At 39.8% G+C, this 24,793-nt stretch overlaps 1 protein-coding gene across 2 annotated transcripts in view; it reads right to left on the reverse strand.

Annotated features, from left to right (window-relative positions):
* The window catches only part of JAML (junction adhesion molecule like), a 32,516-nt gene that overhangs the window by 1,968 nt on the left and 5,755 nt on the right, over positions 1-24,793 (reverse strand). The window contains exons 2-8 of one of the 2 annotated variants that reach the window (XM_020984770.2): positions 23,737-23,861; positions 23,033-23,094; positions 17,042-17,196; positions 14,382-14,607; positions 12,757-12,895; positions 2,853-2,895; positions 1,275-1,361 (exon numbers count right to left, since the gene is read on the reverse strand). In XM_020984770.2, coding sequence (XP_020840429.1) covers positions 1,275-1,361; positions 2,853-2,895; positions 12,757-12,895; positions 14,382-14,607; positions 17,042-17,196; positions 23,033-23,075 — 693 coding nt within the window. In that variant the 5' untranslated portion in view covers positions 23,076-23,094; positions 23,737-23,861. The remainder of the gene's footprint in view (positions 1-1,274; positions 1,362-2,852; positions 2,896-12,756; positions 12,896-14,381; positions 14,608-17,041; positions 17,197-23,032; positions 23,095-23,736; positions 23,862-24,793) is intronic. The other variant, XM_020984772.2, reaches the window with a different exon arrangement.

Here is a 24,793-nt window from a genome sequence, read left to right on the forward strand (position 1 = left end):
TAATTAAAGAAGGCCATCAACTCGATGGTGAAGCCAGTGAGCTTTTCAAAAAGATTCCAGACCAATCCTCTAAGGTTATGAAATCAATCTCTTACAAAACGATGATTGAATTTCCTGTATTCTGTATTTTACAAAGCATTCAACAGGAAATCAGTGAAATCATCTTTAAAGATCACAGTCATTATCACCAACATCAGTTATTCATCTCAGACTTCCTACTCAAGCTGGTAGAGCACAGTTACAATCAAAATGCAGTTACATTAGTAGATTTCTTTAGGCTGAGAACCGGCAGCTACTGCCCCAGCTCATAAAAATGGCAGATAACAGGAAGTGGGGGAAAATATTGGCTCCAACTGACACTCCAAGGTGGAGCCAATGTTACCCTGGCTGACTTCAGCATTACTCAGGAAGAGCTTGTGCTAGCTGAATTCAGTCAGAAGTCCTGTGTCTCATTTGCTGCCATGAGGAGAAAACACAAAGCCCCATCACTCTAGGAAACAAAAAGCAGGCCATACCCATACTGGAATAAACACTGCTCCTTAACGGACTTAATTCACTATAATTATTCTATAAATAGCATCTTGTTCACCACCAGCCTCACTCCTCTTCCCTGAAATGCCAAGTGACTGCTCTAGGTGTAGTACTCCCCAGGGGAAGTGAACAACAAAAAGACCAGAATCAAACTTCTTTCTGTTATTCAGGAGTATGCAATACACCAGGCTGCTCCCTAATATTAAGGCTTGATAAACCCTGCTGAGAACTTCATCTGAAAGGAAAATCAGTTCCTTGCAATAAAATACTACTCTAAGGGTCTCATCACAACATGTCCAATTGCTAAGACGGCCACACCCTAGAAATAGCCCAAAAAGTCATTTCTCAATAATGCCATTAAAACCAAGCACTCTCCCCTCCCCAAGGCTGACCACCCCCGGGATGACATTGTCATTGTAATGTGGTTTTGCCTACTATCACATTCTCAATGGACACTGTTGGCAGGGATATTGCCTAACTTGGGTGGACCTAGGGTGGGCCCTCAGGCCTACGGTCTCTCACTACTTAAACATGCTCCAAGAGCATGTTTGACTATATTGTCCAATCCAGTTATCCCTTTGTAAATTAGAATAATCTCCAGACCTTCTGGTCCCTCACCCTCATCCCCATCCCCACCTAACCCCTGACTATGTGAACATATGTCTTCACCCTCCTCAAATCTCTGGTCCTTCCAGAACCACTTGGCACATGACTCAGTAATGACCTAAAGCCTGCTTTCTCACCATCGTCATGTAAGTGGCCTCGGAGGCTCTGCTTGATTCCTCTTCCTCAATCACAGGCTGTGTAGTTACTGTGGAGTAAACATGTGCCTAGAGAGAGAACATTGTAAAACAGTTTCTAAAAAATGAAGCACATCTCATAGACGTCCTCCATATCCAAGACTTAACTCCAACGCTCAACTAGGAAGGGCCAAAGAAATAATGAGAGCTGGACTATATGAGTTAGTCATATGTCTCATTCATTCTCCATGAGAATTAAGTTGTCAGGAAAGAGTCTCATCTCAGGATCTAAACCTACTCTTTCAAAAACCAAACACATAGTTTTGGTCCAGGTATTTAGACACCAGCAGGAGACTAGCATCTTGTCACCTTGGGTAATCTCTTCTAATTAAAGCCATGGCAGGGTGGCATTAAGTAACAAATGATTCCTTCCAGAGAACTGTGCATGGCAGAACAGGTCTTAAAGGGCTAAACTTCCCATTAGTGGTATCAATGGCACTTCAGAATCCAAATTATCTTTTTGTGTTTGGCAAAGCAATGTCATCCAGCTACAGACTTTCAGACTCCTGGGACCTTATCTAAGGGCACATATAACAAATAACATAATATGGAGAAGAATGAATACTCAGAGAGAAACTTTTTTTTTAAATCATCCAGCTACATTTATAGATTTTGTTGTCATTCAATCATTTCAGCCGTGTCTGACTCTTTGTGAACTCATTTGGGGTTTTCTTGGCAAAGATACTGGAGTGGTTTGCCATTTCCTTCTCCAGCTCATTTTACAGATGAGGAAACTGAGGCAAACCAGGTTAAGTGACTTATCCAGGGTCACACAGCTAGGACGTATCTGAGGCAAGATTTGAACTCAGAAAGATAAGTCTTCCTGACTCCAGGTCTGACACTCTATCCACTGTGCCACCTAGCTGCCCTGCATTTATAGATACAGATAACTATACCTTCACATACATTATACATATAGAGAACTCCCAGATGAGGAAATTCCTACCAATGCAGGTCAGCACCTACTGCACAAATCTTAGTCTGAGGGAGTTGCCTAGAGTACAGAGAGGTTTAATGAGTTGCTTGGTTGGTGTCACATGGCCAGTGGGACTTGGTGGGACTTTCTTTCTGGCTCTGAGACTGATTCTCTATCCACTGCTCTATGCCACATCTCAAATGCAAGCATGCATGTGTGCATGCGCACATGCACACACTTTTCATACTGACCTTTTGTGGAGAAAAGCACTTTAGGGAACAGGAGAAATGTTAGTTCTATCTATCTATTGATCTATCTATCCATATACACACACTCCTGTGTATATGTATATAGGACATATACTAACATATGCATACATATTGAATACATATATACGTGTGTGTATATTTATAAAAATAAAATCTCAAGTCTTGCTGTCACATCCTGCTTTCTTCAACCTTCTCTTCCCCCTCAGCAGCTACATCCATGGAGGAATAATACCACTACCACAAAGTTATAGAGTATTTTATAATTGAATTCTTTATCTATAGCATTTCCCACATCTCAGAAGACAAAGCAGTTACATGAGAAGAAAGTCCACTTACCTCTGACTTAGCCTTACTGGTATTCTCCAAGTGGTTTTCTGATCTGCAAAGTAAATAAAACATGGGGTTAATAGTTAAGCATCACCAGGTCACTGCTTCTGTACTGAACTCTCATGGAGAAGAGAACCTTAGGGTACAGGAAAGTGAATTCTATCTACTCCCATATATGATGTGACTCACAAAGTTTTTACTCTCCCAATCTAGCTTGGATCAGCTACTAAATGTTCTTAGAGCATCTGTGGAATTTGGGTCCTTTGGTGGAATGCAAGATGTCAATCCCTGGAGGTCTGTTTTCTTTTCTTCTATTTCATACAGGCTTCTCCTCAGCCTCAGTTGTCATTAGATCAGCTTCATGGCCAATAATTTAGGGAGAGAGGTCATTACAAATAGACTAGGAGGGAAGCTGTGGAATCTCCTTGGAGATCTTTAAGGAGAGGGATTTCCTGCCTGTTTAGGCTTTACTTATCAAGCATGAGGATGTATTCAAAGAGATTTAAACTCTTCCACAAATTTGTACCATTCATTCTGGTACTTAAATAGGATATCAAATTCTCAGTTGTTTCATATGTATAAGGCTTCACCAATGAGAAAATAAGCCCCTTCAGGGAAAGGAACATGTCTTACAGGATCAGCCTAAGCAGAATTGTGAAGCAGGAAATATTTTACACTGATACTCTCTCCCTTCACCTCATTTTGATGGTACTCCTCCCTTTACAGTGACCAGTAATCTCAGTCTCTCTTCTATTCAGGGAATTAAAATTTAGTCTCAGAAGAGGATTCTAAAATTAGTCACTCATACGTCAGCATGAATTATTTTAGTCAATATTTTGCCTCTCCCAGGGGTACATACATTTTAATTTTAAACCTTTTCTCTAAAGATAGAGTAAAAGGTTTTATTCCTTGTTAAAGAGCTCAAGCAGAGACAGTATTTAGGTTCCCCCCCAAATCTTACCATACAGACAAGTAGCTACTTTGCCTGAGTGTAAGGACAATAAAAACTTACTAACCTAAAATCACTTTCATCCCTTTGGTTCCCTAGTCCAGCCTAACCTTTAAGTCCTGTCTCCCTACAGAAAGGGAAATAGGCCCAGCGCTATGTAGTTGAACCACCAGATGGCAGCAGAAGTACAGCAGAGGCAATGTTCTCATCTCCACTCTTGGATTCCCAAGACAGAAGAATTCCTACGTAGAACATTAGAGCTGGAAGAGGCCTGATAATTCATTGAATCCACTCCTTCACTTATAGGGAAAGAAACTGAAGCCCAGAGTAGGGGAAGGATTTGCCCATTACTACCACAGAGCTAGGTCTTTCAGCTTTAAGTTCCAGGTCCTTTCCACTACATCACACTGCCTCTCAGAATTATTGCAGAATTGTTTAGATACCTATACTGAGAGGGGTGGCTTATCTGTTACTCCTAAGCCCCTTCCATATCTGTCTCGCGGACTCTGGTGGTCTGCATCATTCCTCTCTCATTTGCCACTGGAAGTTAGAGATAGCAATCTGGGAGGATAAATCCAACCGACAAAATGTTTGTCCAGTTCTTCCTTTGGCAAGGGAAGATGACACTAAGATAAATATTTTTTAGCCTATACTGGGGCTATTTTCCTAGTAACAATAATTCCTAGTAACAATAAGCAATAAGACCAGCTCTTTTTAAGGTAGAGCTTTATAGTTTACAAAGTACTTTTCTTACAACCATCCTGTGAAGGTAGTAGTTCAAGTACTATCCTCTTTTACAGAGGATAAAACCTAAACGACAGAGAGGCTGAGTGACTTTCCCTGGATCCCTCAGCTAGTAAGTGTGAGAGCCAGGATCAAGGCCCAGAAGTTATGAGACTCCATCCAGTGGTCTTTGCACAATACCATGCTGCCTATGAAAACTGCTTCAGCGACACAGTGACTTGATCGTAAGTTTTGAACTTAGCTGCTTAAACAGAGAGATGTGGCCTACAAAGGACTGATGGGGAACTAGTGACTCTGTCCAGTTTAAAAATTATGGTATTTTCAATACCTTGGAATATAGGTGCTTCAAATCCTAATTCATATGGGAGGTTGGGAAGACTTCAGTAATAATGATAATAATAATAATATTATTATAATAATAAAATTGAGTACAAGAAGTTCTGATAAAAAGTGGTTCCTCTTACAAATGCAACTCACTGGTTTTAAACAGAACTATTATCAATTCGACAAACTTTTACCAGCTGCCTCCTATGTGCAAAGCACTGGGGAGATAAAGATGAAAACATGGTAACTGCCTTCATGGAATTTACACGAAAAGTCACTTTCAAGGATTATACAAAGACTGCAGACATTTCACTCTCAATGATTTGTGCTTATGGAAAAAAAGCCTTGTTGCAGATAAACCAAAAATCATTTCTAACTGGCTTTTGCTTACTTTTCCCTTGAAGGTTTATCTACATAAATATGTTTCACTTGGGCTAATACTAAAATTCAATCAGTCAAACATTTATTGCTTACTCTGATAGGCACTGAGGAAGATATAAAGTTTATTTAAATCCATAGTCCCTGTCCTCATGGAACAAGTAATCCAATAGGGAGAGAAGACACAAACTGAGACAGCTACGTTACATGATAATTTATGCGTCTTGTAGGTTTGCAAAACAAAGTGCTATTTAAGCATGAAAAGATAAGGGAAAGCTTCATGGCATTTGAACTGGTATTTAAAAAATGGATAAAATTTCAACAGACAAAGAGGAAGAAGGGCAAACATTACAGATGTAAGGGACAACGTAAGCAAGGACAGGGTATGTTCGGTGGAATTCTAAGAATCTAGTTTTGATGGAATAAAGTATGTGTGTATGTGTGTTTGTGTGTGTGTGTGTATAGAAGGGAGTAATGAGACAAGGTAGGGCAGCCCTAAATTGGGGGGCGCCCCTAAATGGCATGCAGGGATCTGAACATCACTCAGTAGGCAATAAGAAGTCACTGAAGATTTTTGAAGTGAGGAATAACGTGATCAAATCTGTGCATGAGGAAGATTAACAACGACAACTAACATCTATGTAACACATTAAGGTTTGCAAAGTGCTTTATGAATCTAACTCGTTCTAACCCCATAAGAACCCAGAAAAGTAGATGGTATTAATAGGCCCATTTTACAAAGAAGGAAACTGGGACAGACCGCAACAGTTAAGTGACTTGTCCAGGGTCACATTAGCTAGTAAGTATCTGAGGCAAGATTAGAACTCAAGTCTTGCTGACTCCAGGCATATCACTCTATCCACTGGGTCAACTAACTGCCTCTGATAGAACTTGATAAATGATTAGATTTTTAAAATAAAATAGAAAAATAATAAAAATAGAAGCCCCAAGACTTCAAATGTGGAAAACAGAATAAATGGAGGTGCCACGGTCAGAATTTAAAGAAAAAAAAGATGAAGAAGTTGGTTTATGGGTAAAGATAATGAGCTCACTGGATTTAAGACGGCAATGAAACATCCAAACGATGATAGGCATTAGGTTGTTGGAGAGGCGGGTCTGGAGATTAGAAGGGAGTTCATAGCTGGAAATACAGAACCTGTATACACATCACCAAATTAGGGATGGGGCACACACATCCTATAAGTGGGACAAATGTCGAAACAATGAGAGTCTGGCATTAATAACTGTCACGAATAATGACTTCAATATTTCAGTGAATCTGTGATTCTAGGCAGGGCTCCATCAGCACAGATCACAGCCCATCCACACCTCATCCTGTAAGGTTTTTGCTCACGTGCTGAAAGTCTGCCTTCCTCTCAGGTTGTCCATCTCTTGCTCCTTGCTCTCACCACAACTAGCCCACCCTCTTTTACAAACATATTTGCCTTGAATGATATCCTTCACACCTTTTCTTGCTTGAAAATCATCTTGCAAGATCACAACCTACTTGTACCCACCACGCATCTCTCCACTGACTTTGGGTTGCCTGCAGAGATTGTGGTATTCTAAGACTTGCAATCAAACACCAAAACCAAGATGGCACATATTTTTTAAAATGTGTTTTTGTGCTAGAGAGTAGCTTGGTATTATAAATCATCTTGCAATTTCCCACATGTAATTTCCCTTTCTTCCTCTTCATCAATTCTAGGTCCAACTCACTGTTCCTCTGTAGTACACGTCACAGTTATATATGGTGATGGAATTAGCCTTCTAACTGTATAACATTGTCTGGATAACAGGTATTTTTTTATCCATTTAGTGTTTCTCATATGGATCAGTAGGCCCATTTCTTTTGAATAATCCTGCATCTCCTTTGAGGACCCATATTGTTCCGGAACTTGAGAAAATCAGCACATCATCAACAAACAGATGCATCTTCCATGTGAATGCTTTGAAAAGCATCCTCTGAGCCAACACAGCAGAGTAGCAGGCAGAAGTACAGTGAGCTGCATTCTACTCATTCCTACAACTTCTCCAAAAAGATCCAGAAAATACACCAGACCAAATGATGATCAAGAAATGCAAGACAAAAGCATATCGAGTCATTTTTCCAGCCCAAGTCAAAACAAGTAAACAGAGCGCTCTGTGGACATGGGAAACGGGTTATGGGTGGGTGCACACCATATGGAACATCCCAGAGCAGGGTGAGTCTGTGCACCAGAGCAAGAAGAGATCCCACATATGAATGTAAGGGAATATTACCGTGCTATAAGAAATGATGAGCAAGCAAACTTCAGAAAAACCTGGAAGGACTTGTATGGACTGATGCTGAGTGAGGTGAGCAGAACCAGGAGAACGTTGTACACAATAACAGCCACGTTGTGCGATGTCTAACGTTGATAGACTTGGTCCTTTTCAGCAATTCAAGGACCTAAGACATCTCCAAAGGTCTTATGATGGAAAATGCTATCATGATGGAAAATGATGGGGCAGCTAGGTGGCACAGTGGATAGAGCACTGGCCCTGAAGTCAGAAGTACCTGAGTTCAAATCCAGCCTCAGACCAAACATTTGACACTTACTAGCTGTGTGACCCTGGGCAAGTCACTTAACCCCAACTGCCTAAAAACAAAAAACAAACAACAACAACAACAAAAAGAAAATGCTATCCACATCCAAAGAAAGAGCTATGGAGTTTGAATGCAGATCAAAGCATACTATCTGCTCTTTTTTTTTTCTCCTGTTTTGTTTCTTCTTTCTTGTGGTTTCTCCTATTGGTTCCAATTCTTCTTTACAACATGACTAATGTGAAAATATGTTTAATGGGAATGCATATGCAGAGCCTATATCAGATTGCACGCCCTTGGGGAGCAAAGTGAGGACAGAGGAGGAGAAAATTTAAAACTCAAAAGCTTATGGAAGTGATTGTTGAAAACTAAAAATAGATTAATTTTTTAAAAAAAAGAAAAAGAAGAAGAGATCCTGTATCCAGCAGAGAGGAGCCTAAATTTGTAGAGGGCACATGAACAGGTGCCAACTGGCACCTCTGTCACTGCTTAGTTCTGAATTGTAGCTCCAGGACAAACTGAGGAGGGGAACTGTGCCTAAGCATGGTGCTCCAGGGAGAAGAGTGGGTAAGGGTCTTCAGGTGTGTTCTGATCAAGGAGCCAGTTCAGAAGCAAGTAGCACCTGTGTGGCTTGGACCCCAGGGGTGAGTGGGGTCTCAGCTTCAGCTTCTAGCCCAGTATAAAGCCTGTGATAGAATAAAAAGGGTGGGAATCCCAGACCAAAGGGAAGACTATAGCTCCATCACTGCACTAACAGAACTTTCTAAATGGCTGATAGTAGCTCAATTCAGAACTAATCTACTGAAATTCCAAAAACTGCAAGCCCACCAGCAGAGCTCATAATCAGACTCTGCCATGGATCACACCATTTTGGGGACACCAAAAGTTTGCAGGTTTCCAAGCCTGACCTGGATCTTGGAATAACACAACATTGAGTACCCCAAGAAAGCACCAAGAGGACCAGCTCAGAAATTCACTCCAAAAGTGTGCACAGCCCTCATGTAAAGCCCAGAGTCAGGAAACAAGCTGGGAAAATGAGTAAACAAAAAAATAACCCCACCACAAAAAGCTACTTCATTGGGTTACAGGGATGCTCAAAATATAGAGCCAGAAAGAAAAAATGACTGAAAAATCTCAAAGAAAAAACACAATTTAAGTACAAAGTTAACTAGAATTCCTAGAAGAGACAAAGCAAAAGTTTTTTAAAAGCGTTTAGCAATGGTTTTTAATAAATGAAATGAGATTTAGAGGAAAAAATTAAGAAATGAGGGCTATGAATGAAAGAAGTAGAAAGAATTAATAGGTTAGCACAAGAAGTATAAACCCTTACCCAAGAAATAAACTCCTTGAAAATCAGAATGGACCAAATAGAAGTTAATGATTCCATGGGACAATAAGAAAGAAAACAAAGTCAAAAAAAGTGGAAAAAAAAACAGAAGGAAATCTAAGATATATCATAACAAAAACTGTCCCAGAACACAGACCAGGGAGAGGTGATTTAAGAACCACTGGACTACCTGAAAGTCATGACCAAAAAAGAAAAAAAAAGAAAAAAGAGCTCTGAAATCAGATTTCAATAAATCATGAAAGAAAACTACCCAGATTATCATCATCTCTTTCTCTTCCTCTTCTTCTTCATCATCATCACTAGGTTTTATATAGCACTTTAAGGTCTGCAAATCTTATCTTATTTGGTTCTCATAATAACCCTGGGAGGTAGGTGCTATTATTATTCCCACTCTACACAGAGGCAAACTAAGGCAGACAGATGTCAAGTAAGTTGCCCAGCGTCATACAACTAGAAAGCATCTGAGGCTGCATTTGAACTTAGGTGTTTTTGAGTCCAGGTCGGGCACTCTATTCACTGCACTGCCTCTAGACCCAGAGAACTAAGTGGAAACAGAAAGAATCCACTGGTCACCTCCTGAAAGGAACTCCAAAATGAAAGGAAGATCATAGCCAAAATCCAGAGATTCCAGGTCAAAAGAAAAAATACTTCAAGAAGCCAGAAAGAAAGATTTCAGATACCAAGGAGCTATAGTCAGGATCATATAGCATTTAGCAACTACTACTATACAGAAGCCAGAGCTTGGAATACAATATTCCAGAAGGCAAAGGCTACATAGGCTTAGGGCCATAAATATCTTTCTCAACAAAATTGAATATAATTCCATAGGGAAAAAATAGACCTTTAATAAAATAGAGGACTTCCAAGCATTCCCAATGAAAAGACCAGAGCTACATAGAAAATATGAAGTAGAAACACGGAAGTCAAGAGAAATGCAAAAAAGTAAACATGAACAAACAATCATAAGGAACTAAAAAAGACAAAATGTTTACATTCAAATATGAGATGATATGTATGTCTCATCAGAATCCTATCATCATCAGAGGGCATAGGGGGAGTCTAAGACAGAATGCCTGGGAGTGTTTCTACTGATGATCTTTTTTTTTGGGGGGGGGGCTAGGCAATGGAGTTAAGTGACTTGCCCAAGGTCACACAGCTAGTAAGTGTTAAGTGTCTAAGGCCGGATTTGAACTCAGGTCCTCCTGACTCCAGGGCTGGTGCTCTATCCACCGTGCCACCTAGCTGCCCCTACTGATGATCTTAAAGATCATAGAAAGGGAGAGGAAGAGGAATACAGTAGAGAGGAAAAAGGAGAGGAAAGTTAGGGGAACTTATGTCACATAACTGGGGTATGGATGGTAGGATTCTATAAAAATAAGGAAGAAGGGGTGGAGGGAACAGCTAACACATTCTCAATTGAACTGGTCAAAGGAAGGAAAAACAAACACACAACTGGGTACAGAAATACATCTCACTCAACAGAAAAACAAGACAAAAAGAGAAGGCAGAATGAGAGGGAAGGTAGATTAAAGGAAGGATTAGTCCTAAGAAAGACCAACTTTAAAGATTTACAAAAATATAGCTCTGTGGAAGCAAAGAATTGGAAGGCTGGGGGTGGGAGGATGCTCATGAATTGGGAAATGGCTGAATAAGATATATAGACATAGATACACACATATACACATACATATATTTATGATGGTATGCATATGTATATATATATATATATATATATATATATATATATATATATATACACACACATGTGTGTATGTAGGTATATGTACATATACGTATGTTGTGTGTATGTGTACATGTAGAGGTATGCTGTGTTTACATGTACATATAGGAATGAACACTTGTACATGTACATTGTATTGTATATATCATATAATCATGTACATCATGTACACATGTGATATGATAGAATACTATTGTGCTGTAAGAAATGAAGAAGCGGATAGTTTCAGAAAAACCTGGAAATATTTGTATGAATTAATACCAAGTAGAATGAGCAGAAACAGGAGAACAATTCATATAATGGCAATAATATTATAAAGGCAAACAACGTTTAAAGAATTGGGAATTCTGATCAGTGTAATGACCAACCACGCAATTCCAGAGGACTAATGATGAAATTTGCTACCCACCTCCTGATAGAAAGGTAAAGGATTGAAGAGGATAGATAGATAGATAGATAGATAGATAGATAGATAGATAGATAGATAGATAGATGTATATAGATGTAGAGATATAGATATAGATATAGATATAGATATAGATATAGATATAGATACAGATACAGATACAGATACAGATACAGATACAGATACAGATATATATATATAGATATAGATATAGATATAGATATAGATATAGATATAGATATAGATATAGATATAGATATAGGTGTAGATATAGATGTAGATATAGGTATATACATATATAAAAATGAATGTTTTTGCAGGGAGGGATATGGCCAATGTAGATATTTGCTTTGCTTAACTAGACATGTTTGTGAGAAGGGGTTATTTTTCTTTCTTTTTCAATGGTGGTTGAGGGGAGGAAGAAGTGGGAGGGAGAGAAGGCAGATTTTTGCTGATCGCATTTTTTTTTTTAAGAAACAAAAGCATCCTCCATTACAGGGGTGAATGCCTTTGATAAGCATATGTCTTCCTCTTTTAAAACTCACTTGGCAATAACCAAAGTGTCAAAAACAGAATTATCTTAGTTGTATTTATCTTCTGGTGCTGAAATTCTCTGTACTTAGTTGGGCTGGTCTTTGAAAAGCAGACTCATTCTGTCACTAGGCCTTTACCTAAATAAATCTTTCTACCACAGCAGAACCTGCCATAGCTCAGACTTTAACCCAGCTGTGAGAATTTTCAGTCACCTTCATTCCATGTTGAAGCTTCAGAGTAAGACTATAGAGGCAATAATAATTAGTAACCAGATGGATGTTGTTGTCCTTCATTCTCAAAGAGGACCACAATGATATTGGAGTCAAGGTACAGTGTGTCTGACTGTGGCTGATCAGAGACCAATATGATCTTGGAATGCTCTACCACAAGTCAGGTACAAATAGTTCATATGAACATTTGGGGTGGAGATCTCTCTAAATTTGTGCATCTAGCCTTTCTTTTGAGCTATTGCAATTCTGCTTCACTCATAGAACACAGTGCCTTCTTTAATGTATGTTTGCTTAAAATACCATTTTACAGAGAACTCATGCAAGGAAGGTGCTCACATGGTGGTCACAAGGACACTCTCAAGGTCTTTCTGAAGAATTTGTAATCAATTGCATGATGCAGGAAATGCTGGCAAAAGACCACCCAGCATGGCATACCCACATCAAAGTACCAACCAGATAATTCATAGTCAGTTAATCAAGAGATGGCAAAACTTTAAATGATCCTTCCAATAGAAGATGATGCTTTCAGGACTTTGTCACTCTTCCCCATGTGTGGTCACTCAATAGTAGAAAGAACAGCTATTAAATAGGAGCTCTTTACTCAAGAATGGAGAAGAGGGAGAAAGGCCCAAGGCAGGTTCAGCATCCATCCAACATTCAGTATCTCAGTGCCTAATACGACTGTTCCTATACCTGTGGTGGCGATGACTCCTCCTCATGGTCACTCCCAGAATGGCAAGCAGTATGATGGTAAAGCAAACAATCCCTACGATGATCACATGCTGATAGTTACTCAGCACATCAGTTCTGAAGGCGTCTGTGGGCTTCGGTGCTTAACGACAGACACAAACAGTAAAGAGAGCTGGCATTAGACACTTCTTAAGACTCTCTTCCTCAAGAATCATACTCTTTGCTTGCTATGAGTTCAGACACTGGTATTTCCAAGGCAGTTTAGCAAATATTTAATGAGTAGCTAGGAACAGGGAGGTAGGCTGACTTCCACTCCAGATTAGATTATTAGGACAGTAGTTCTTGACCAGTTTGGGACCTAAAGTCTAATCCTACTTACTCATCCCCAAAGTATGGGTTAGAAGTAGAAGGGAGGGGTGGTGTTAATTTTCTACTACCACTGTCAACATCATCTTTTCTTAATGGCTTGCCAGGCTATTCAAGCCTTCCCACAGACTTAGAATCTTGTGCTCTCCAGTACTGACCACTCTGTTCCTAACAGGACTGTGTCTAAATATTCTTAAATCTATGGCATTAAGACTTAAATCTGAAGATTGTGTTTCTTACCATGTTCATCCCTAACTTCTCCTTTCTTCAGTCACAACTTAATATTACTGGGTCTACGGACAGTGCTATTAACCAGGAAGGAAGAAAGCTCTTGCTATATTCATAAGTGGTTTTTTAGCCTCTGTTTGAAGACCTCTACAGAAAGGGAATCAGTGTCTCTCAAGGTAACCCATTCTACTGTAATAGCTCTAATTGTCAAAAGGTCAGTACATCAACCTAAATCTATTCATTTGCAATTTCTATCCATTTATCCCAACTCTGGCCTACAGGACCACACAAAAGGATTCCATAATCCCTCTTCCATGGGATTACCCTTTACAAATTCTTGCAGACAGCTATCAAATCCCCCCCTAAATCTTCTCTTCTCCAGGCAAAATATTCCCATTTCTTGCAACAGATCCTCAAATGACACGATTTCAAGATCTTTCACTATCCTAGTTGTGCGCCTCTAGGCACTCTCCAGCTTATCAATGTCCTTCCTAAAATGTGGTACCCAGAATGGGACCTCACCAGGAAGGAGCAGGACTACAGCCTAGCCCTAGACACTAGGTTTCTCTCAATGCAGCCTGAGATTGTATTTGCTTTTTTGGTTGCCGTGTCACACTGTTGTCTCCTATTGAGTTTGGCATCCTCCAAAACCCCCCAAACTTTTCAAACTGCTATCTAATCATGGGTCTCTGCCATCTTACACTTATGAAGTTGATCTTTTTTGAATAATAATACCTATAGTGCCCACCTCACAGGTTGGTTGTCAAGATCAAATGAGGTACTTTGCCAATTTTCAAACGCTACACAAATGTCAACCATTATTGTTAATCATAGTGAACACTTTCCAAGAGAGATCCTGCATTGTCCATCTTTCCCACCTTTTCCCCCTGCCACCACCATCCACTGGCTCAACTCAATTTTTCCCAGCACAGTGGGCAAGGCATCAGTGTGGTTGACTGGTCAAATTTTGCCCCTTATCCCCAGGCCTCCTGCCCCTTAGGTTAAGCTCTCCCCATGGCCAAGCATTCACGTACTTGTGAGCTTAGCTGGGACTACTCGCAGCATGGTTGTCTTCTTGAAAACAGCGCTCTCTTTGTGGACCTGGATCTCACAGGTGTAGACTCCTTGATCAGCCTCTCTCACATTCTGCAGCAAAATGGAGCCATCATTGTCTGAGATTTTCCCCACCAAGTGCACACGGTCCTTGAAGTGCCCCACAGGCACACTGAGGTTGGCAAAGTAATACAGCACAAACTCCCCCTAGGAGGTGATGCAGAGTCAGAGAAAGTCAAAAGATGAGCTGTGCCAGGTCTTGGATTTTACAGGCACAGATGCTTGTTGCTGTCTGTGCATAATCAATAATTATCATCAGAAAACTTTTATTATACACCTAATGCATGGCTCTGTCCAGAATCTAGCACTGAAATAAACCTCTGCCCCTGCCCATCAGCTGCCTACAGTCTAAGACAGGGGTGGGGAACCTGCAGCCTCGAGACCACATGAGGCCTTCAAGGTCCTCAGGTGTGGCCTTTGACTGAGTCCAAATTTTACAGAACAAATCCTTTTATTAAGGGGATTTGTTCTGTGAGGTTTGGATTCAGTCAGAGGACTGCACTGGAGGACCTAGAGGGCCACATGTGGCCTCAAGGCTGCAGATTCCCCACCCTGATCTAAGACAATACATGATATTTTCTGGTGAGGCAGGTGCATAACCACTGCAAAGATAGCTTCTGCTCTGGAAGTATAAAATGCCGTTCTCTTTGCTAGAGGGTTTCCCCAAAATATCCCCACCATACCTGGTGTCTTGTAATCCTACAGTCCTCTAGTTAGATCACTCTTTCTATCAGATGAGAAAGTGAGGCACAGGAAGAACAAAAGGAATGAACTCAGGACCCCTGAGTATCACAGAGCCAGCTTAAACCTCACCCCTCTCCCGTTCAACTGCTTCCACAGAACCTGGGTCCTCTGAACAAAGTGACCACAGTGGTTATGTGAGAAAACGCCCATGCCATCACTCCAGAGGACTGACTGGGGATCAAATGCGATTCCCAGCTCTGGACACAGAGCTGACGGTCTAGAGGGGCAAAACCACAGACGCGTTTTTGGACAAGGCCAAGGCATGAATGTGTGGGACTTAACTGTGCTTATTTGTTATAAGGGAAGGTTTAAAAATGTTTGTGGTGGAGGTGTATTGGGAGGAAGAGTGAGACTAGTGATAGTGATGCCAAAACAAAGAAAAGCGTCTCCATGAAGTATTTTTAAAATACCAGAAGAGAACAGAAAGTAGTTAGAGGAAGACACAGACAAGCAAAATCACTCTGAAACTAGTACGATGAATTTATTATATATTTTTTAAAAAAAACAAGCCATACATAATAGAGATCAAAGATTTCCTATACAATCTTAGAACCTTAGGATCATATATTTAGAGCTAGAAAGGAGCTATAAGGCCACTGAGTTCAACCCCTTCATTCTAGGGATGAGGAAACTGAAGTACAAAAAAGATTAAGTGACTTGCCCAGGGTCACACAGCAAATAAGTATCTGAGATAGGATTTGAATCCAGGTCTCCCTGACTCCAAATCTACTGCCCTATATAGTACACCACACAGTCTCTATTCTTTATATATTGAAATGGACATGTTTATTGATGTTTCTCAAGTTAAGAATAACAAAAAAAGAAAATGCTCATGCTAATGAGCCATCTGGGAGGGACCATTGTTCCTCCTACCCCAGCAGAAGGGTCTTCTAACAGAAGGGAGGCTGCATACACCAAGCCACAGGCCAGCCTTTCTCACCTTTACCCCTCACCCCAGGTCTGCAGGGGCCTGTGCACACACACACCACCCCAATGTCTGTCCTGACTAAGATCTACAAACTCACCCTTATATACCTACACACACACACACACACACACACACACATTCTCTCTGTCTCCCCTCTCTCTCTCTCTCTCTCTCTCTCTCTCTCTCTCTCTCTCTCCCTGGCCCCCCCCCTTCAAATGGTCCCTACTCTTCTAAAAAGAAAATTCAAGGGAGAAGATGAAGACAAGACACCCTGCAGCCATGACTTCTACTTTGTGGTTCTCTTTCAAAATTTTGCATATGTCATAAGAATCTGTGTTATAAATCTGGGCCCTAATGTAACTATCCCCAGAGTGGTCACTGAGTTAACTAGGAACTTCTGCATTTGTGGATTCTGTCAATAAATTCAAATCCCTAAAGTATCCCATAGGAGAAGAGAAGGGAAAAAAAGATTTATTAAGCACCTACGCTGGGCCAGACACTATGCAAAGTGCTTAGCAAATATTATCTCACTTGATCTTCATGACTACCCTGGGAGGTAGGTGTTACCATTATACCCATTTTACAGTTGAGGAAACTGAGATTAAATTACTTCCCAGGGTTATACCCTGAGGCCAAATTTAAACTCAGGCTTTCCTGACCCCCGGCCCAGTATTCTAGTCACTGTACTGCCTAGAAAGGCTATTCTATTTGTCAGACTACAATGAGTTCCCTTTCCTATCTGTGAACCCATGCCATTCTAGAAATGTGGTGTACTGGTTTTGTTTTCCACAAAGTTGTAAAATTGGGAGCCACCTTCCTAAGCAACCGAACTCTCTTCCTGTCCCCACTGCCGTGTAACCCTCAGCTGGAGGAATCCCTATCAGGCACTGCTTCCCCCCTTCTCATTACCTCGGCACGCTCCTGCGAGGAGAACATCCAGTCCACTTTAGTCACTTGTTTCTTCACAGCGCTCGGTAAAACACAGCCCAGTAGGGCTGAGTCACCCACATGGGCCAGCAGTTCGGGGGAAGAAACAACCATGTCATCCAGACCCCACACACAACCTAAAAAATTCAAGGGCAAGGAGAAAAAGTTTAAACAGACAACTTAATCAGGAGAAATAAAGGTTTGCCACCAACTCCACTATACCTCCCTCCCAAGAAGAGCTCTGTCATTTGAAACAAAAATGGAGCCAACAAGGTTAAGTGAAATACTTTCCAGTCAGTCAGTAAACATTTGTTAAGCACCTGCTATGTGCCAGATAGCATGATATGCACTGAGGATACAATGAAAGGTAAACAGAGTGCTGGGCCAGGAATCCTTGAATTCAAATCCAGCCTCAGACTCTTACTAGCTGTGAAATGTGGGCAAGTCACTTGTCTCTGTCTGTTTCCTCAACTACAAAATAGGGAGAGTAATAACTCCTACCTTGCAGGGCTGTTGTGAGGATCAAGTGAGGTAATTTTGGTAAAGCGCTGAACCACAGTGCCTGACACATAGTAGGTACTACATAAATGCTAATATACTATGTTATACTATACTATATTATACTACATAAATGCTAATATACTACATAAATGCTAATATACAAAACTACCTGGTGTTGGTTAAAGAATAGAGGGATCAATGGAACAGCCTAGGCAAGGGAGATTCCAAAACAATAGAAATCATTAACCCTGCGTTTGATAAAGGGGAAAACATAAGTTATCTAGGGAAAAAACTATTTGATAATAAATGCTAAGAAAACTGGAAAGCAGTCTGGTAGAAATTAGGCTTAGAACGATATCTCATACCAATACATTCTAAATGGGTACGCAACCACAATGTGAAAGTTCACATAATAAAAAAAATTAGAAGAGAAACAAATCATATACCTCTCACAGTTATGGGTAGGAGATGCATTCTTAATCAAACAATAGGCAGGCAATTACAAAAGATATAATACATAACTCTGATTACTTAAAAATGAAAAGCTTCTGCACAGACAACATTAATGTATCTACGATAAAAAGGAAAGTGGTCAAATGGGAAAAGATCTTTGTATCAAATTTTTCTGATAAAAGTTTGGTATCCAAGATATATAAACAATAAATATATGTAAGACTAACAGCCATTACCCAATAGATAGTCAAAGGATATGAACAAACAGTTCTCAAAAGGAAAATTATACAACCACATGGAAAAAATGGTCCAAATGACTAATAATAAGAGAAATACAAATCAAAACAATCCTAAAGTTTCACCTCACATCTCACATATTGACAAAAATTGCCAAAAATGGCAACAGTCAATGCTGAAGGGCTTATGCGAAGAAAGACACACTAATACATTGTTGATGGAGCCGAGTTTGAAATTATGGAAATAAAATGACCAAAATGTTTATACCCTTTGAACCAGAGACTCTATTACTGGGACTATTCTCCAAGGAAGCCATCAATAAGGGGAAAAAAAGTCCCCATATGCTCCAAAATATCTACAGCAGCATTTTTTTGTGGTAGCTAAGAATTACAAACAAAGTAGATGCCCATCCATTGGGAAACTAGGAAATAACCACATGTATCATATATAGCTAGAAGCTGTAACCTGCCTTCATGAAGCTTGTAAGTCCATAGGATACACATATAAATAAGTAACTAATATGAAATTTGCATAACTAATATAAATAACTAATATAAATAACATGTAAAAAGTAATATGCAATATTGCGTGAGTGCATATGAGAAGCACATATTTTTGGTGGTACATGAATGTAGTGGAATATTACTGTGCTGTGAGAAATGATGTGTGTGATGAATACAGAGAAGCACTGAAAGATCTATATGAACTGATGCAGAGTGAAGGAAGCAGAGCCAAGAAAACAATATAGTAACTACAAAAAGTAAAAACAGTGGCTACAAACAGCAGCAGATAGAATAAGTGCATACTACAAAATCAAAAGTAAATTTAAAAAACTATAAAGATCAAATGGGACCAAATGAAGAGATATGAGAGGACACACCAAAACTACCCTTTTGTGGTGGTGGGAGGTCTACAGACATCACACATTGCATACTTCATGGGTTTTTTCCCAATTTTTCAGTCAATTATACTGACTTTTTTTCCTCTCCAAAAAAAATGCTATTTGACATATGAGATGGCTCTCTGGGATACATGGGATATTATGGTGATGTCAGAAACAAAAGATTTCAATAAAAACATTTTTTTTTTAAATTTAAGGTCAGATAAGGGGAAAAAATCTAATCAGGGAGACAATAAGCAAATAATTAAGTACAAACAAGCTATGTACAAGATAAATAGAAAATAATTATCAGAATAAAGGCACTAGAATTAAAAAGGATTAACAATTACTTCCTATAGAAGATAGTCACCCAATCTGGGTTAAGTGAAAAGAAATGTGCCATAATATTTATGCAAGCACTGTGCTTGTGCTTCTCATATGCACTCATGCAATATTGCATATTACTTTTTACATGTTATTTATATTAGTTATTTGTATTAGTTATGCAAATTTCATATTAGTTACTTATTTATATGTGTATCCTATGGACTTACAAGCTTCATGAAGGCAGGTTACAGCTTCTAGCTATACATGATACATCCCCCAGCATCTAGCACAATGCTCTACACACAGCAGGCATTTAAAAGAGACTTGATGGACTTGAATAAATCATAAAATGCCAACTGACAGACTTACATAATAAAACTCCTAGCTGCTGCCCTTAAACACTCTCTCCCGTCCCTTGCGTGTGCTAAGAGAAAACAGGGGAAACCCAACTTTCTGATCACCTACTTATGTGGCCACATCTAATAAACAGGAAGTGGAAAATTACAAGTCTTGCTCTTGGTCAAAAAGCACTGGTTCCTTAATCTAAAAAAGCCAAATCACGGGGTTTTTTTGGTTTTTTTAACCCCTATTCTTTTAAAAAGTTATGACTTGCTGGCTGATTCTGGCTTCAGGATAGATCATAGGACTCTTTGCTACCTGGCCAAGCATACACGCTCTTTCCTGACTCAGCCTTTTGTTTACCCTTCCTCAGCCACTGACTTCCCAGCCTGTTGTCTTCCCCCTATGTGCATCATAAACTGCACAGAGTATTTCAAGGCCAATGACAGAGAACCTTATTAGATAAGTGGATATTTCGGATTTCACAACCCAATATGTCTACAAATGAATAAGGTCAGGGAAGAAATGCAAGGGAGGGAAAGGAGAGTAACACAGGCACAAAGACATAGACTAGGTTATAACTAGATATAGATCCTGCTCAGTTCAGCTCAAAGAAAAGCCAAACAAAGCCACATGAGAATAAACAAAATCAATATGCCAATCTTTTCATCCAGGATCTTCTCCCTGAGAAGAGATATTTAACTTCCTCCCCAGCAGCAGGGACCCCAACATCTAAACATGATAGAATTCTTTTGAAAGGAATCAAACATCTCTACCAGCAGGGAAGGCTTTAAGCTAACCAACTGATTAACATTTGGAATGAGTTTGAGAAGTACAAGAGTGGCTGCTTCTAAAGCAAATATCTAAGAAACTAATTTTTAATACTGCTTTAAGGGAACAATCGATAGTCATAATGTCAAATTCAAATAGAAACAGAAGCCACTGAACTATGCATAAGGATCCCTGTAGGCTGCATATTGGCTTAGTTTCAAGGTACTATTATCCATGGTTTATTGTATTTTTGTTTATTTTGCCAAACATACTCCAATTACATTTTAATCTGGTTCGGTCCAAACTCAGGAGTGTTGTGGGTCACATGTGGTCCACAGACTGTATGACTGACACCTCTGATCAACAGCATTTGTTTTCCTCCTATATTACGCTGTCAGTGCTACAGAGCTCTCATTTCAGTTCTGGTATCATTTTTTAATTCTTTGCTTCATTTTTTCTAGGAATTCCAGCATAGCTTGTGGCGCATCTCTAAATTTCTTTCAAGCTTTACTTGTAGGTAATATGGTTATTTTCTTCTTCTGGATTTATTTCCTGAGTGTCTGTCCCTCCACAACATCTCTTAATTTTTATTTTCTTCTGTTTAGTCATTTCTCCAGCCTTACTTCATGAACTGGGACTTTGAGTTGGTGTCACCTCTGGATGTGTGTACCTCTGGATGGCATGGTGAGGCCTTCTTTGGTACTGTCTTGTATTATCTTAGTGTCTGGGTGATGGGCACCATGGTAAAGATGCCTCCTAACTGCCAGGGTAATCTACATGGAATGGTTTGATCCAAAGTATGCCCTGATAGCTGCCTTCCCCGTCAGAGCCCTGGTTTGGGGTCAAAGTAACATAGCTGCAGGTTCCATGTTTCTTGGGTTAGACCCTGTTCCAGGTCCCTAGCACAGAGTGCATCAGGTTCTAAGTCTTCCAGGCTCACCCTTCGTCCGGAAACTGAAAATCTTCTGGCAACTTTACTGCTAGGCTGGGCTTTTCTGTCTGGATTGCTTCCTTAGATCCCAAAGGTTTCTGCTTGTCTCTTTGTATGGACCTGGGCTGGCAAAATGAACTAACTGTAGTTCTCCTTGCATTTCCTGATCAATCCTTGCTGTAGGAGTTGTATGAGAGCTGGGCTTTGCTGCTCCCTCCGCCTTGGCTCTCTTAAAGAGTGGCCTATCTAAAGTATTTAAGTTAAGATCTACCAAAGGTTAACAGTAGCAGGAGAAAAGCCAGAGACAAAACTTGAGACTGAGGGATGAACTTTTACAGAAAAATCTTAGTAAGCAACTGCAGAGAAAAAGATACTTCTCACCTTGGATGGGAGCTACCTCCCCAGAAGTAGGCTAGGCAAAACCAGAACAGCAGGCAGAATTTCATAGGGTTCAGGCCACTGCTCCTCCATGCCCAGCCAAAATAGTTCGAAAGCCTCAGGTTTTCCCACAGGTCACTGGAAACACACCCAAATGCCCCCCTAGATCCGTTTCCCTGACACACACATTCTCTAAGGCATAACCTTCATGTTTGGATATGGTTGTGCCTCACATCCAAAGGTGAAGGCTTCTGCTGTGGGTGACATACTAAGTCAGATAATGGCCCAGTTTTCATAACTTCAGAAAGCAAGAAGCATTCATACACATACGCAAACACATACACATACTCAAGACCTGGGCATCAAGGAGGGAGGATATGGAGCAAAGGCATTCTCTCTCCCTGCAAAGCCATGAAGCAAATTGGAAAAAAAAGAACGAAAAAGGAAGAAAAGATTAAGACTAGTGGGACCCAAGGTTCCTCACCCACACCATCTCTAAAACCATTTTTAGAGATCAGATTTAAGAATCTAGACCAAGATTATTACTTTTTCCATCAACTTCAGTACCTTCTCCAGCCTACACTTCTGAAAAAAAATTAGACTGCCACAGCTTAAAAATTAGTGCTTTAAAAACAATAACAATAATGCTAATATATGTGTATATGTATATAGAGAGATTTAAGTTCACAAATCACTTTCTTCCAATAACCTTGAAGAATAAATAATTTAAGAATTATTATTTCCATTTACAGATAAGAAAACTGAAGCTCAAAAAGGTTAAATAATTTATCCAAAGTCACATCAATAATAAGTATTAGAGCAAATATTCAAACTTAGGTCTGCTGACAGCAAGATCAGCATACTTTCCACTGTATATATCATGCCATCTCCCTGAATACTGTCATATATCCAATAAGAATATCCAATAAGAAGTAGGTTACTTGACTCTTCATGGAATAGAGACTGAAACATCATTCCAAAAAAGAATTGGTCCAATGTATTTTAGGACAAATTTCTCAACAAAATAACAAAGAGCAAAATTATTGTTTCCTTCTCAAAAGATGAGGAGAACTGAAAACAAAACTGGTTTTAGAAGAAATTGAACAAGATTTATAAGAAATGAAGTATCACCTTTATACCCTCTGCTTCTACTTACCCAGAAACATAGCTATCAGTTTGAATTCCAATGGATAAAACATTCTGCTGCCTTTTTTCAACCTTCAAAATAAAAACAAAGAAAAGTTTAAAGTCAACTTCAAGAGAACGTACAGCAATCAATTATATGTTGACATTGGGGTGACAATCCTAAATGCAATCCAATGAAGCCTAACAATTTCATATTCAAAAGCACTGACTAGATAGCCTTGAAATTCTCATCTGTCTTCTCAAATGAACTGGAAACTTTATTTAAGCATTGTGAAAAAGTGAGTGATAGTGCCAGCTTTGGAGTCAAGAAGAGGGTTCGAGTTCCCCCTTGGGCATGTGATTGTGTGCCCGTGAACAAGCCATTTGGTCAAAGATGAGTTGCCAATCTACAGGGACAGAAGACTCACCATATTAGAAGTTCCCCACATTTATGAAATTACAAGTCTAGGTCCTCCTGTCCTCCCATCCCCCCCTTTACCAAAACCAAAGAAGAATGGGTAGGGCATGCAGACAGAGTAGGAGATGGACATAGGACAAAAGTCCTAATTCACTGAATTCCATCCACATAACAGTGAAGCCACATGAGGTGGCTGGGGCAATTTGTTACAAGGGACTGGTGATGGAGGAGAGAAAATCAGTCAGGGAATAGACAGAAGGTAGAGAAAGTTTAGAACGTCCAAATCAACAATGCAGTCCAAACTTCACCCTACCTACCAGCTCCTCTGGAAGGGCTCAGGTCCTAGGAAGATGATTCCTCTACACCATTCAACTTCACATGAGGCTACTGGTCTCTGTCAGATCTATTTTATATTTCTCACTATGGAAGGGGAGGTCATCCTCTGCCAGCAGGAGAACACACCACATAAATAAAGTAAGAGAAAGGACTTATGAAGATACAAGAACTGTTGGTCATCTTTGCTCTGATAAGTCTGTCTCTCATGTCACGTCTTGCTTTATTCATAACCCACATCTGAGCAAGAAAGGATCACCAGGAAGTTTGCAATTCCATTTTCTAATTCTTAACTCTACCGTCATCAGAAAAAAATCAGCAAACTATACCATAAGATCATACAAAAAGGGGCATCACGAAGTAGCAAAAAGAACTCTGGTCTCAGAGTCAGAAGACAAAATGTTCTGGTCCTGGCTCTGCTACTTGCTCCTTATGGGACATCGTCCAAATCACCTCTCTGACCTTCAGTTTCACCATGTATAAAATGGGGAGGGGGGAGAGAAGTGGGGAGGAGGTGAGTAGAGAATAATACCTGTTCCACCTTCCTTGTAGAGTTATTCTACCAGATAAGATGATATAAGTAACAGCATCATTTACTACCACTTTGTAAACTACTTCAAAGTACACTAGAACAGCAAAATAATAGAAGTAATGTGCCCAACAGCTGGGGAGTGGTTGAATAAATTATATGAGGATATGAGGCAACTAGGTAGTACATTGGATGGAGTGTCAGGCCTCGAGTCAGGAGTTCAAATATGACCTCAGACACTTACTAGCTGTGTGACCCTAGGCAAGTCACTTAACCCTGTTTGCCTCACTTTCCTCATCTGTAAAATGAGCTGGAGAAGGAAATGGCAGTATCTGTGCTTTAAAAATGATAAACATAAGGAATTCAAAGAAACCTATGAAGTCCTAAAAAGTAATAAAGAATGAAGAAAGCAGATCTAAAAGAACAAGTTATTACAGAAACTTCTTTTGCTTTTGATCTGAACTTGTGAATTCAACTGTAGAGAATTCCCTACACAGAAATTCCCATCAATT

The sequence above is a fragment of the Phascolarctos cinereus genome, unplaced genomic scaffold (genome assembly GCF_003287225.1).
Source record: "Phascolarctos cinereus isolate Bilbo 61053 unplaced genomic scaffold, phaCin_HiC Scaffold_726;HRSCAF=1367, whole genome shotgun sequence".
Lineage (NCBI taxonomy): Eukaryota > Metazoa > Chordata > Mammalia > Diprotodontia > Phascolarctidae > Phascolarctos > Phascolarctos cinereus.